Source organism: Staurois parvus, unplaced genomic scaffold, assembly GCF_062004578.1.
Source record: "Staurois parvus isolate SC_StPar_1 unplaced genomic scaffold, SC_StPar_1.0 ptg000044l, whole genome shotgun sequence".
In the NCBI taxonomy this organism is placed as follows: domain Eukaryota; kingdom Metazoa; phylum Chordata; class Amphibia; order Anura; family Ranidae; genus Staurois; species Staurois parvus.
This window is the reverse complement of record NW_028317840.1, coordinates 6,768,073-6,783,644: the sequence shown is the minus strand read 5'-3', so window position 1 is coordinate 6,783,644 and position 15,572 is coordinate 6,768,073. Positions and strand designations below refer to the sequence as shown.

Genomic DNA, 15,572 nt, shown 5'->3' with positions numbered 1-15,572 from the left:
TCAGCTCTGGTACTGCAGCCCACACGGCAGGCGAGTCCCACCACCAGTGCTGAGTCCATTCCTGATATGTGGGTTGGTTCATTCTCTTTGTTTCCCTGAGCTGCAGGGCAGGAATGACCCAGCTATGCAGCTAATTGGAATAAAATAAGAGCAGGAGTTTGGAGTTCTGGTAGTTCAGGTGGCCACTCTAAGCTCACGGAGTATGCACTAAAATAAATTGTACATTTTCTAAAATATCATAGACTTATCTAATTGATTAGTACATATGTAATACAGTACTAAGCAAGAAAAAAAGAGGACACATTTTGAAAACAATTTTATTAGACAAATCATTTAGACAAATTATACACAGAAAGCTCTGCCACTTGTAACGGAGGCCTCCAAAAATGTTTTCTGTATTTTTATTTTTTTAAATAGGCAACACATCAAAATAGGCCTATTTTAAATACTGTACATGTCTAACAGTTATTTCATTTTTGCTAAATTTCACTGCAACATCTGGCATGTCTCTACATAGCTTTATTATCATTTTTTTGTTTTCTTTTTTTTTAAAATCGATATGCATGAGACAAAGGATGTCGCGAGGGGAAACAAGATGTGCATGCTTTCAGACACTTGTACCCTTAGAAACAAAATGGTCTTTGCATGATTAGAATAGAAACTGATCTGCCTTACACAGTAGACAATATTTGAAGATTTAGTACAAAAGCATTGACAGTACAAGATGCACCCTGGAGAACCAGCTTCAAAAATATGTATGAAGAATATATATATTTTTATTTTTAATTTTTTTTACAGTTTACTAAAAGCAAATTAGGAAACTTATAAAGATGAAAAATAATGTCTCCTGTTTTAGGAGTAAATCATCATGTTTAACAAAACTAAAATAAACCATGTCAGACAGACATTGTAGAGATATTAATATTTTTACAAGTAAACAGCTGCATTTAAAATAGACACAATCATTGCTGTCATCCGTATCATTCATTTAATGAAATAATGGAGCGCATCGAGACATAATTAATAACATGGTGTGGTGCAGTAATCATAAATGTGCTTTAACTGACAGCAACCAATCAGATTAGCATTGTGCAATAAAGGTAACACTTAAAACAATGATGGGTTGCAGTGGGTACACTGGTTGCACTGAATCGTCATTGGGTTGGTTTCATATCATCAGATTAAGGGTACAGATTTTCTGACAAACTGTGCAACCAAAAATAATTTTCTAAAACAAACAACAAAAAGAATAGCTCCCCACACAGGTGGAGTTATTTTTTGTTTTTTGAACAGTACAATGCTGTTTTCCAACTTATCTATTTTTTTTTGTGTGCCATGAACATATGTTGTATCTGCTCCTGGCATTTTCTCTGTTTAATGTTTTATAAAAATAAACTTGTATTTAAAGACCTACTCAGTTCCTACCTATTAAAAATGTTATATTTTGGCTGTTCATGTAAACCAAGTTCAAGACAGCAGGTCAATCCAAGGTAACATTGGTCTAATGCTCTACATCCTTACAGCTGGTTGGTTGGTAAGTTAACTCCCTGAGATCCTTCAGATCCCAGTGCTTCAAAGTCTGTACTGCCAAACGTTTTTTTCCCTGACTGGCTACTCTGAATTAAAGCACACTCAATATTATTAAGTAAGCCATTTGGTGTTCTTATATTCAGAAGCCCTTTGCAGTTCTTACATCAGAAAGTCTCATGTAAAACTACAATACTTGTTTACAAGACAAAATATGAGCATCATCCCACCAGATATAGCATTAGGACTCTTAAAGTGAGATGATACAAATATCAAACAAGGTGTGTGAGGTAATATAATCCCTTACCTGGGATTCTAAACAAAAAAGGATACTAAATTAAAGCCTTGCACAATTTATATTAAAAAGCATGAAGATTAATTTCAAGCATTAAACATAATAGTACATAATTAGTACATTTGACCTTAAGTTTAATACATATTCAGTTCCCTTACATTCTAATGCTGAAAGAACAATGCCTAGAACCATTTTTATTTTTGATTTTTATATAACAATTAACAGTTTGAAACAATGCAAGACTTTTGGTAGTATTACAGAAATTTTTAAAAAACTAGCGATGCTAATGAAAGATTCTGATTGCAGAGCTAGGTTCTTACTTTTGGAAGCATTAGAGTTTATTAGGTTTAAAATCTTTCCAATAACCAATTATTTTTTGATGGGAGCCTATAATGCAACTATACAATTTTACTCTTATGTTTAATATATTTCTCATATACCTTAACTCTAGTAGTCTTTTCTTTCTAAAAAAAATGTACTCATTAAAAAACTTTTTTATTTGAATTTACATATATAATTACTAAGCTACAATACCATGTTTGAGAGAAAAAAATGTTCCCCATAAAACCAGGTGGGAAATAATTTTTCATGGTATTTTACAGAATTAGACAACATCAGAAAAGGTTGGAAAAAACATCCAAAGGAAGCTAGAATTAACACAAATTTAATGCAATACAAATGGTCCAAAGGGCACAATGAGCTCTGGCCAGCTAATTATTTTATAATCTCCTTAACAGTTATAAATAATAAATTGCTACCCAGAATTTGGTGAATGCCATGCAAATACATACAATTTTACGTATATAGTGGTGCTGTACACAACATCAGGCATGACAGTTAGGATGTTATAGGAGGATAGCATCTGGCAAACAAAAAATTAGTTCAAGTTTTAAGCAGCATTTTAGCCACTTGGAGAATAAGGACAGCATTCCTTATATGGGCAAATTATGGACTGGTTTTCCAGCCCCAGTGATATGGCCTTGAAGCCTTCCATAAAATAACAATCCATTTCTCATGCCATAAGAAAAAGGTTTGCTAAGATGATACATGAGTTTCTAATTTATTTGGCTGTGATGCAAGAATGCACATCTGACCTGTGCATTATTATTGAACATGTAAGAATGAACAATACAAATTGTATCAAATAATTTTTTTTTTTCATTGGCTATTACTAAGTCTCTCCAAAAAGTAAAAAACCAAATCAGATAATAGTACCCCTTCAGTAATTATTGGGTACTTAATTTAGGATACTTTCCAGAGCAACCACCCAAATGATGGAACATTCTGATTCCTGGTAGTGATGGAGCATGTCTACCTCCCCCACATTCCTATTGGCCAATAAAACAGCCCATCGTATGAGCAAATATGAATCTTTGGGGGTCAGCAGGGGAGTGGGCAGCTTACCAGTCCTCAAGTAGAGTGGCTGCATTCATTTTCTTTTTTTCAGGCCTTTTCCTCTTTATTTTCATCTAGTAATACTGTAAATAACACAATTCTGGTCCCTTCATGGTTTGGCTCATTTCTCTGCTGTATCTATAGCTGTCTGCCTTTGTTCCTTTTCATTGCATAGTAGATGATGGAACTAGCAGTTTACACAATACAGATAGGGATCTTTGTTTTGCAATTCTGGAAAGATCAGCAGGTATTTTCTTTACTTGCTGAAAATGTTCTTAGCCTAAAAAAAAAGAAACTTATACAGACATCAAATCTAGAAACTATTAAGCTGAATTATATTCAATGTTTGTATTTGAGTTTAGATGTGCTTTAAATATTATGCAACATCAAAGTAGGAAAGGGAGATGCTGGTATGATTAGAAACATTGGTGCGTTTTACAGAATTCTCCTTTTCAGATGATCATTTAAACAAAATCACCTGCAGATACATTTAAATGGACTTTTCCATATGGGGCCTACCTTTGGGAAAAACAATTCCCCCAAACTTACTGTTGCATTTAACCCCTAGAGTCGCATATTTTAATTTTTTTAAGCTTTGCTGTGATATGACTACCACAAAATTAGCATGTGGTCTTGGAGCTGTTGAATGGCAATTGCCATAGGAAAATAAAGCTACTTCTCCTTTAAGTAAACTGCGGAGTAACAGGGTAAAATTAAGACGTAGTGAATATGCTTTGCATTGCTCTAGCTTTTGACCCTTTTTTACAGTCCTATAAGGCTTGAGCTATAAGGATTATTAAACTTATTTTCTACTGAGAGATTTAGCTACCTGCACCTGTTGTTCAAAACATTGCTGATTTGTCAAGCAACCAGCAATGCTTCTTATTTGCCGATTCACCTTATGTATGGATAGATTATCTCATCCCTCTTTCAGCATCTTACAGGTCACATGTATGATAGTTGAATATGTAACTATTTCAGTTTTAAAAATCAAGCATCACCTTCAGTCCCAAGAATAGCACCCTTCATTTAAATAATCGATTTCACCAATAAATCCCATATAAAGTATAGGTGACAAACCAGTATGCTATAAGTAGTTAAGGCAATCCTGTTGTGTCCAGTTTGAAACACACACATTTTTAAAAAATTATATATATATATATATTTATATGGTACTTGTACTTTTTATAGTTCCCTACAGCCTATATATAGCTGTATAGTAAACATAAAATAACACCTGTGATTATAAAATTTCTTTTTTAGTGGTGTATTATTTAGGATGGCATTTAACATTTACAATAGTGTTGGAGAGTATCACATATGGGTTATAACTTTTTATACTTTTTTGCTCTTTATAATACTTTCCTATTTGCATCAATACTATATCTTGTATTTTATAATTTAAAAAATGTTAAAATACTCATGTACCCAACATACTTAGCTCTCCAACAAACACCAGTTAATATGCCAAAATACTAAACAATTAATAAATTGCACTAATATTTAGCATTTTTCTGAAAATGACAGATGATATAAAAATTACCATTTTTTAATAGAATTCTATAAGGTATATACTTCTGTTTATATAATTTTTTTTTTATTTAGTTTATACTAAAGCTTTATTGTATGGGCTATGATGATTTGCTTACACACATACATGCCATGTGTGTGCAGTCCATGTTAAGGTATGTTATGTTATGCATAATGTGGTACATCTGAATAAAGCTGACATTGAAAAAGTGGGCTCTTCTTTTGCTTAGCTATTGTAGAGAGTTTGCACATTTTCAAAATGGCTGCTCAATAAGGAACTGCTATGACCAGGGTTTGATTTTTTTTTTATTTTCTGAAGGCATAGTTTACTATGGTTGTAATTTTGTCACGAGCCGTCAATCTCCAAGAATGTGCAAGAATACGTTATGTGCTAAATCTGAAAAGTGTGAGTTTGTGTGTATGTGAAGAATATGCCCATACCTAGAGGTATTAAAAGTTATGCACCCATCTTCTTTGGAGCAGATGATAAAAGAATTTTAGGACTAATTTTACAACACTTTTTAATTTTAATGTTGCATAAGTCTTTTTTAAACTAATATATAGATTTATTCTTATACAGATTAAAAGTGCATCACGGGCTGGTTCACTAAAGAAGTTGACATTGTTCACTTTGTCAAGTAAATGTTCACTGACATTAGTAAGAAAATGAAGCTGTGTTTACTTCAACCAGCCAATCCTTTGCTAGCAAAAGTCCTGTTTTATTAAAATTTCCCTTGCAAAGTTTTCAGCATTCTGAAGTTCATCTTATTTACTAACAGAGCCTTTGATATATAAATAGCCTCTATTAATTTAGTAAATCAGTCCCAATGAATCAAACACCAGCATCGTATACTGAGTATTACTGAAACTATTCAATTCATCTGCTTATAAAATACATGGTTTTCTATAATACTATGTGATCGATTACTGTTTGATTCTTACCACCTAAAAATATAGATGCAATCAGGAAGCACTATATTCAGTTCAAAATCTATTCCTATAATGCAAAATCCTTAAAAACATATTAAATGGAGCATTAATTAATAATTATGAAGCGATACCTTGCTCAGCCATGTGTGCATGTATACAGTATATACCTAAAGGAGCTTGCAGCCATGTAGGAGCTTGCAGCTATGCACCCAAAGCAGACAGTGCATGTAATACCCAGTCAAAGGGAATGCATGGTAGTTTTTTTTTTATAATTTCTACATTTTATATGGTCTGGACTATAAAATACATATAGAAATATTTAATTTTTCTTTATTCAGGTAAATATGAAATGTTGCTAAGGATATTTTAAATTGTTAGCCAGACTGTGGTACTCTAGGCTACTTTTCACATCTGCAAGGTTATTTAAACCCACTCTGATGAACAAAATAGCAAAATAATATTTACACACATGATGTAATCTGTCAGAGAAGTGTCTTGATCCCTTTCTAGTTTTGATGGGGCATTACACATCAGGGAGAGAGATTCTAAAATCTAACAACTCTCTGTTCACAAAACCCATAATGTTCTGTAAATCCTATATCATGTAAGCACTCTGTATTGAATGTTGATTATGAATATGGTATAAAAATAGTAAAACAAAAAACAAAAAAATCTTCAGTTTAAAAAAGTATAAAAATGAAATGCATAATCAAAAATCTTTGTAATATCCGTTTAAATAAAAGGATTTAAAAGTATTTGTTTGTAAGTTCGCTAATTTATTATGCTATTATACAACTAAACAATATGAACTTCGGTTATCCTTGTTAATCTGTCACTTAACTTGTGAGCTACATCCCAGGGATTTACCATCAAAAAGGGACGTTTATATTCTTGTGAGTGTGTGTGTTTGCTAGGTTGCACAAGCAAGTGAACATTAATTTGCCCTACGGTAATCAAGAAAGTATTGGGTCAAGCTAAGTAAATGAGGCTCAAAGTGTAAAAGCTTTCCCTAAAAACCTTCTCATCCTCAAACACTGTCAAAAACAAATTTCCACTCTTAATACCTCCAACAGAAAAAAATTGCACACAGACTGTACCTGCAACTGGAGCCTCCTAAACATCTTACATGCTATTTCCAGTAATTCCAATTTTCAACGTGACAGCACTTTGGCCCTGAACACTGCATTGTGGGAGGCAGGGGGCATGTCACTTGTTCCCCATGCTAGGAAGAACCAGTATTTGGGGAGACTTTGACAGAAGGAATAGGTTGAAGTTAAGATCAGGCACCTTATTGTGTGTTAGTGTGATGTCAGTATAGGGACGCTTTAGGCTGCAAGACTGTAGAGCAGAAGGTGAAGGAAACTATAGCACATCAATGTATCACAAAACAGCAAAATAATTTTTTTGCTCACACTTTGTCATGCAAAGTTAAAGATGTTACCAAAAACTACTTAGTACTTAGAATTCTGCCATTCCCTTTTATCTACTTAGTACCATTTCAGATTTAGCTGTTTTCCTCAACAGTCTACAGCTCCCTGTTTCCACTGGACTTTTATTGGGTTCAAGCACATACCCTGATTTTGCTCTGTTCTATTAAGGCATTTAAATTTTAATTTGATTATCGGTTTGTGAAAAAAGAAAGAAAAAAAACAAAACTCAGCGATAGAAGAAAAATAACCCCTTTTTCTCCATAGTTAGCCTTACAGAGATGTAATCTGTTAATAATTCTGAAAATATGCTATTAGGTCATTTTATAATGTTATAAAAGACTAATGTCCATTATTCAGGTTCTGACACAATCCACAATGCATAAGAACATATATGCATACACTTTCTAGCATACATACATTCATACACATACAAGTATATGATATGATGGATGTTTCTACCAAAAATATGCTGTACACTAAAAAGAAAACATAATTGTAATGGACTAATTTACAAATGCACTGCTACAGTGCAAAATATGTTTAAATGTATTCTTTACTGGCATAGTAATGGCTTGTTGTAGTCCTACAAAATTGCATTATTTTATCTTTCGGCCTGAATAAGTTTTTTGTTCTATACTGCAGGGGTTAGCCTTTGGTCCACAGTTAGAGGACACAGCAGCAGCAGAGTACATAGGAGAATCAGTAAACAATGCAAACAATTTCAGTTATTGCAGATGTATCTGTCAAACCAAAGGGAGAATCATAATACATTAACATTCCAAACTGAAGAATAATAAAAAAAATAACAATAAGTGAGCCAGTGAAGTGAATTTAGAAGTTCTAAAACACATTTACAGACAAAGGATCAAGGAAGAATAAAGTGAGGAGTCAAAAATTGTTATTAATAATTTGGATATAAAAAAATACATCCATGTTAGTCCCATAATTTTACAGATGCTCCTGACAAAGAGAGTCCCAGAACAAAACAATGATGAGGGCTCCCTAAGGCTCATATAGAGGTACCTCGGTCAGGATCATTACCAAGATTGAGCCCCAGAGAAGGAGTTGGCTGGTATGGAATAGATGACATAGTTTTAATTGGACTTCGGAAAAATCCACCATTGGGTGCCCTGTGCCTGAAGGGACCAGTTCGGTGCTCAGGTACATTGCCAAATGAGAAACCAGAAGCAGCTTTCGTTGACAAGGTACGACTAAGTGTCTGTATTTGCTCTGGTATAAAGGTTGTAGTGGTTATATGAGTGTTCCTGAAATCACTTATTTGCTCCAGAGTTTGCCGCGTTGGCAAGGTGTCGATGTCTAGTGGAGTTAAATCAACTGACGAGGAGGAAAACTGTTTATGAGGGCTTTCATCATCAGTGCACAGGCTGTTTACACGTCGGTGGAGATGTTCCAGGTCAATTTCTTTGTCATCCTGGTAGAAAGAGAAAGAGAGGGAAATGCACAGTATTCAATAGGAACCTTAAAACATATCATGCTTGGCCTAATCAGACATAAAAATGAAAGTAATTTTATTACCAAGGACTCATGTACACAATCCCACAGTGTAACTCTTAACCTTATCTGCCTCATGCTCTTTGTGATGTAAGTAAATTCAAGCTGCGTTGATACTAAGCAGAGGGCTCAATTACCCTTACAGCCAGTCCACCTTCCTGACCATGTGCCCACCAAGTGTTACGGTGTAAACAGATGTTGATATTAGTTGACAGAACTTGTCATATTGATTTTCAGTGCCATGTGTTTACACCAGCTGTGACAAAGGCACCCATGTGCAAAGATACTCCCACTTGCCATAGTGTTTAATGAGCAGTGTCAGTGCCACCTAATGTATAACAAACAGACCTGGCTCCAGGGTTAAGAGGACTAAGAGTCTAGATACCAAAGTCATGAATCTTTATTGGTCAAAGAGCCCATATGTTTACAAGAAAACAATTACATTTCTGATCATTGTTACTCCTAATGGGCATCATGAATACTAGAGATGAGCGAATTATTCAAAAATTCGATTCGGCTGATTCGCCGAATTTGCGGAATAAATTCGATTCGATGCGAATTTATTCACTGCGAATTTAACTTATTAAAAGGGTTTCTAGGCTTCAGAGAGCCTTTATATTAGTGCAGAACACTGTACCTTTAATTTAAATGCCCTTGGAGTCTGCTGGGGAAGAGAAATAATACTGTCAGTCAGTATGACATGCAGATGAGTGCCGTCGATCTTAGAATCACCGCACACTTCACTCATTTGGGCAGTCACGGGGCACGACGAAGAAGATGAAGAAGAAGATGAAGAAGAAGAAGAAGATGAAGAAGAAGAAGAAGAAGAAGATGAAGAAGAAGAAGAAGAAGAAGAAGAAGATGATGAAGAAGAAGATGATGATGAAGAAGATGATGATGAAGAAGATGATGAAGAAGAAGATGAAGAAGAAGAAGATGAAGAAGATGATGAAGAAGAAGATGAAGAAGAAGAAGAAGATGATGAAGAAGAAGATGATGATGAAGAAGGAGAAGATGAAGAAGAAGATGATGAAGAAGAAGATGATGAAGAAGAAGAAGATGATGAAGAAGAAGATGAAGAAGAAGATGATGAAGAAGAAGATGAAGATGAAGAAGATGAAGATGAAGAAGAAGAAGATGAAGAAGAAGAAGATGAAGAAGAAGAAGATGAAGAAGAAGAAGAAGAAGAAGATGAAGAAGAAGAAGAAGAAGATGAGGATGAGGAAGAAGAAGAAGAAGATGAGGATGAAGAAGAAGAAGAAGAAGAAGATGAGGATGAAGAAGAAGAGGAAGAAGAAGAAGAAGATGAGGATGAAGAAGAAGAAGATGAAGAAGAAGAAGAAGATGAAGAAGAAGAAGAAGATGAAGAAGAAGAAGAAGAAGATGAAGAAGAAGAAGAAGAAGAGGAAGTAGGATGAAAATAAGAAGAATTCCAGTACAGCAAAAAGTGTATCTGCAGAGAGCTCCGCTATTTCTGACAGTTCTCTGACAGTTCCTTCACATTTACAGCGGTTGAAACATTGTATCTATTTGTTTCCGAATAAAAACATCTGTATCCTAAATGGAAACAAATAGATACAATGTTTCAACCGCTGTAAATGTGAAGGAACTGTCAGAGAACTGTCAGAAATAGCGGAGCTCTCTGCAGGGACACTTTTTGCCGGCTGTAGAAGGGATGAAAATCGGCCGATCGGGAAAAATTCGATTCGTGCATCCGAAGTTTGCTAATTTTCGGATTCGCTCATCTCTAATGAATACCTATGTTGAGCCTTCACAGGGTCTAGATACATCTGTGGAGAGGATATACAAGAAGCTTACAATTAGAGATTTGATCTATTGTATGAGGAATAACGATTCTTTTACCGTAGGAAATATTTAATTTATTTCATATGGAGCACATGTTATCTATTTACTCTTATTATTAATTAAGGTGATAAACTCTAACATAATGAAAATGCACACATATCATTTTGAAAACACAGAACTACAGCTACTGTGTTTTCAAAAGGTTCTGATTCTTTATTAGGGGTGACCAAGCAAGTCTTAAAAATATATCCATTGATTGTACATCTTTTCACATTTCTAAAATGTTAAGGAGCAGTTATATTTTCAACTAAATATTTAAAACATGACCTAGCTTGAAAGCTGATTACACCATCCTTGCAATTCAGAAAAAGATACCAAAACCTGAGCTGGTTATACATGGATTGAAATTCTTCTAGTTCAATAAAATTAGCTTCTCATGAATGAGACTGCTGTAAAATTTTACTTTGATTAGCACTGCAGTCAATTGGCTACAGAACTGATCTGTGTATTCTGATGGCTGGGAGAAGTAGGTTTCTCTATCTACCTCGGATGTATGGATGGGGGAATTAATTTGATTTCATGTGTGAATGGCAGAATCGGTTCAGAAGGCTGAACAACAAAAAAATAAACAATGTATAGATAAATTTGGACTTATTTATATTATCACTTATATGGCTGCCTTAGTCATGACATTTGAGTGCGGCAGTTTATTTATAATAATATATAGGCAGCCTTAAACATGGTGTAACTTGACCACTATCAGTTTTTTTGTTGCATTTGCTATAGGTTTTTGTTCTTCAATAATGACTCTGTAGAGTTGATTTACTAAATGAAGAGAGACTATTTGCTGATATATTTTTCAATCCTGCTATCATGTGCAAATAAGCATCCAACAAACAACAACAACATTTCCTACTTTACTAAATCAAAGCCCTGTTGGTCAGTATTTAATACCAATATCTCTAAATTCTAATTTTTCTGACTAGTATTTTAGAACTTCTTAAGTTCGGGGGCATTGGCAATAATTGCACACCTAACTGAAATGTATGAAATAATAAGCAGTAGTTTATAATCTAAAATGGCTAAACATTGCTAAACATTGCATTCTCAAAGCTGAATGCTGTTATTAAAAAATAGAAATTAGATTTTTGTTTCATACTGTAATCAGCCTAAGTAACATACATTGAATTTATGCACAGCTGCTGCTTGGTTTATTTCCATTTAGTCCAACATCATTTCCTTAGTTATCTTTTGTTGTATTTTTTTAAAGATCATGACATACATTTCCACATTTGTGCTTTTATTATGCTCTCGTTAGATTTCAATAGAAGTCACTGGAATTCCATTTTGTATCTTCAGCTATCAGGCATATAATCTTACCTCTGTTGTCAGATGCATTTACAGGTATGAGTCTATTTGACAAGCTTACACAATGCTGCATGTTTTGTTTTCATGGAATTACAAGTAAAGCAAAATGAGGTGGAAACAGTATGAGTTTGCTCAAAAACAAATGAAATAACGAACTACACAAGAATTGGATGTACTGCAATACTTGCTGATGTGTAAAAACATATGCCATTCAGTGCATATTTTTTAAATAGTTGACAAGCCTTTTAATAATGATGAATGTTTGAAAACCTAAGCTGGAGAGCTATGTAAACTGCAGCTGCATCTAGTTTTGTGTTTTCAAAGAAAACATTGAAAAAAATTATGATTATTGAAAGATGTGTAAACAAGCCTACCAGAACTGAAAATTGCTGCTTGTTATTTTTGTAAATTTATAATAATGCTAATTTTATAAAATTATGCAAAGTAGAAAAGATTGGATGCATCTGCTTTTCAAAATTTGAAGAAAAATTCAACACTAAATTCCATCCTATTTGAACAATGATTATGTTGATAATGTTATATTCTATTATCCTGATCTTTTGTAAGCAGATTAGAACTTTCTTGTAAATTATTTTAAGCTTTCAACAAAGACAAAGAAAATATATGCCTTTGAAACACAGTTATTATATAGGTTATTGTATTAACATTTTGTTATATTCTGAGCTAAGTTGTAAAATGTAAATTAAAGAAAGATGTTTAAAGATTTACAAAAAGCTGTCTATATTTTTCATTGATTTCTATGGACACTGTACTTCCCACTCACTCCCTGTGTCTGTGGCACTACAGTGTTTGAAGGACCTTAGAATCTCAACTATTGGTAATGATAGGGCCATTGTAATAAAATTGTTTTAACAGTGTCCAGAGAATAATGCAATCGCATCATCTCACAACATTTCCTTCAGGATTGTGGCTGCAGTTTGTTGTTTTAGTATTTAGTAATTAGTATTCATGTCCCCATAAATAAACTGTTAACAGTTTTGATGGTCTCTAATATTTGTACTTCCATCTCACCTCTATTACTGAAAGCAGAAACAAAATCGAAAAAAAATCTAGATAATCCTATAACTTGTGCAAACTCTTTTTTTTAACAAGGTTACATCTAATACGCTAAATGCGTGCACAGAAGAGTTATTCACAAAAGACAATAATGAAAAATGCAGAGAGTATTGCTACAAAGTAATATTTTAATTTGATTTTATTTAATTTTGAAAATATTATATTACTATTTTCTGTTTATATAAGTATGACTCTGTATCATCTTGTTTAAATCTTTTTCTAATGACTCACAAGGAACTATTCAAAGAACTGGAAGAAAGGGATATTATGTATGTGATCAAAATGTTTTGTGTTTGTTTTTCAACATTTATATTACTAATAATACATCATGAATTCTTGTATTATATTACTAAGATAAAGGTTCATTTGGATACATAACCAAGAATATATTTTTAGAAGGTCCCCATACCTAAATTGTTAACCACTTTGATGGTCTTTCCTTGAGGGAGAGACTCTGTATCCTTTTAACCGTTGCAGAACTGAATTTTCATGCTTACTGAAATGTAAGATACTTATAATAAGAGATACTTGAGATCAGCATGGGGTACACGCGAGGGTGGCAGTAGATATTGAAAACTGTATTCTCATGAAAAAAGGCCACCAGTCCTGACTGAATTTTTGTCCAATGGCCTATTATTCGTAAAAATTACTAACACTACATTTGGGTATTTCTAGGTTACATAAATATGCCCACTTTGGAGAATTTAAATATTGTTTTCCTGGATGTGTTCAGTCTATAAAAGTTCTTAGTTCCACAACAGCTAGAAGGCCACAGATCTATATTGGATTATATCTAACTTGGGCAAAGCTAGCAACATGTAACACAAATTTGCTATGGATATTATTCCAGTAAAAATAATTACTGTGTGTATATAGTTTGCTTTTACATTTCACTCGTAGTTAAACCTTTCCTCATTTTACAGGATACTTACAGTGAAGGCTGGTGGCGAATGCCTAGTAAGTTTTGGTTTGTAATTATGAAGTAAAAAATTGCTGTTGATGGTTGTTTTTAATAGTCTGGCTATCAGCTTTGGCCTCCAGCTGTGCCGATGACTGTTCCATTAGGCCTTGAGCTTATCAGAAGAGATTCCTGGCCACAGATGTCTGCCTGCAAATAATAAATCCTATTATGTAGTAGCGGGGATGTCAGTCTAGAGTTCATAGATACTTTACAGAAATATTTAATACATATTCTGTAGATCTGTATACTGTGTTGTTGATTATTGAAAGCTTTAAGCCAAGATATATTAATTTTCAATGTGTAGGGGTTGTGAAATATATTATGGTTTCTTAGCTCTCACATGTACTATGTAATGTGATGTTGTGAAAACCACTATTAAAGGTATATTTTAACCAGGCATTCTATGCATATTTATTAATTTATATAACTGCAGGGGATTTAAAAACCAGGGGTTAAAATAATAATATTTGTCTGGGGTCCAACAAGATATAGGATCTATCCTAAGGATGCACTTATGAGGCCTAGAAATCTGCAGTCTGTTTCCATCTGCAATACTTATGTTCCCAAATGACAAGATACCCTTTGTTTTTATAAAACACTTTGGTATTAGAAAACTATTACCTGGTAATATTTGTATTTCCCTAACATTAGGTTTTCCAATCAACTTCAAAATATAGGATTACCGAGCAGCCCTGGTTGCCCAGATATAAGTTATTGTTAACTAAAAACAGAAGAAACTAATAACTAAAAATAGGTGTGTTGCCGTTTACTAATCTAAGAGTTCAGGTTAAAATGCAGCATAATCAAAAATTATTTGATCATGTAACAGCCACAGATGAATATTCTGTATAAAACAATGGATGCTTACAACATAAACTACCATGTAGAAGTTATTTGCAGTTAATTGTGTGTGACTTTAGATATAGCAGAAAAAAACGAACTATATTTTAGTTTGGGCTATAATACAGTTATCATGGCAGAGAAGCTAATATACTCTGCTATCCATAAAAATTAGCCCGTATATTGGGTGAAAATAAATGCAATACAATATCTAGCCAGCAGTCATGATTTTAGCATTTGCGTTGCTGTAACTTCTTAAATAGTATATATATAACTATCATTTGTTCTTTAATCCCTTTTTTTGTAGCCAAAATAATATTTTTGATTTGTATAGATGTCCTCAATTAAAATCTACAGTATCTATTCAACTGGGTTGCTGAGCTGCTGTATCTTTTTGGCCAAGCTGAACCCATTCTAAAGGAACAGACTTGTTCCTTTAAGGGTTAACCTGATAAAATCACAAGAAATATATATATATATATATATACATATATATATATATATACAGTGAGTAAAATAAGTATTGAACACATCACTATTTTTCTAGGTAAATATATTTCTAAAGGTGCTATTGACATGAAATTTTCACCACATGTCAGTAACATCCCCTGCAATCCATACATGCAAAGAAACCAACACAAATAAGTTCAGAAATTTAGTTATGTGTAACAAAAAGGAATGACACAGGGAAAAAGTATTGAACATGCTAACTGAAATGTACTTAATACTTCCTACAAAATCCTTTGTTGGTAATAACAGCTTCAAGATGTCTCCTGTACGGAGAAACTAGTTGCATGCATTGCTCAGGTGTAATTATAGCACATTCTTCCACACAAACCGCCTTCAAATCTTGAAGGTTCCGTGGGCCTCTTCTATGAACTCTGATCTTTAGTTCTTTCCA

The 15,572-nt window shown here is 33.6% G+C and overlaps 1 protein-coding gene across 2 annotated transcripts in view; it reads right to left on the bottom strand.

Annotated features, from left to right (window-relative positions):
- Window positions 1-299: 299 nt before the first annotated feature.
- The window catches only part of GRID2 (glutamate ionotropic receptor delta type subunit 2), a 1,339,544-nt gene continuing 1,324,271 nt past the window's right edge, over window positions 300-15,572 (bottom strand). The window contains exons 16-17 of one of the 2 annotated variants that reach the window (XR_016308769.1): window positions 13,803-13,978; window positions 8,411-8,539 (exon numbers count right to left, since the gene is read on the bottom strand). Coding sequence is in view for 1 of the 2 variants with exons in the window: in XM_089663824.1 (XP_089519950.1) it covers window positions 8,117-8,539 (423 nt within the window). In the remaining variant the exon portion in view is untranslated. Of the gene's footprint in view, window positions 8,540-13,802; window positions 13,979-15,572 lie in introns of both variants that reach the window. The other variant, XM_089663824.1, reaches the window with a different exon arrangement.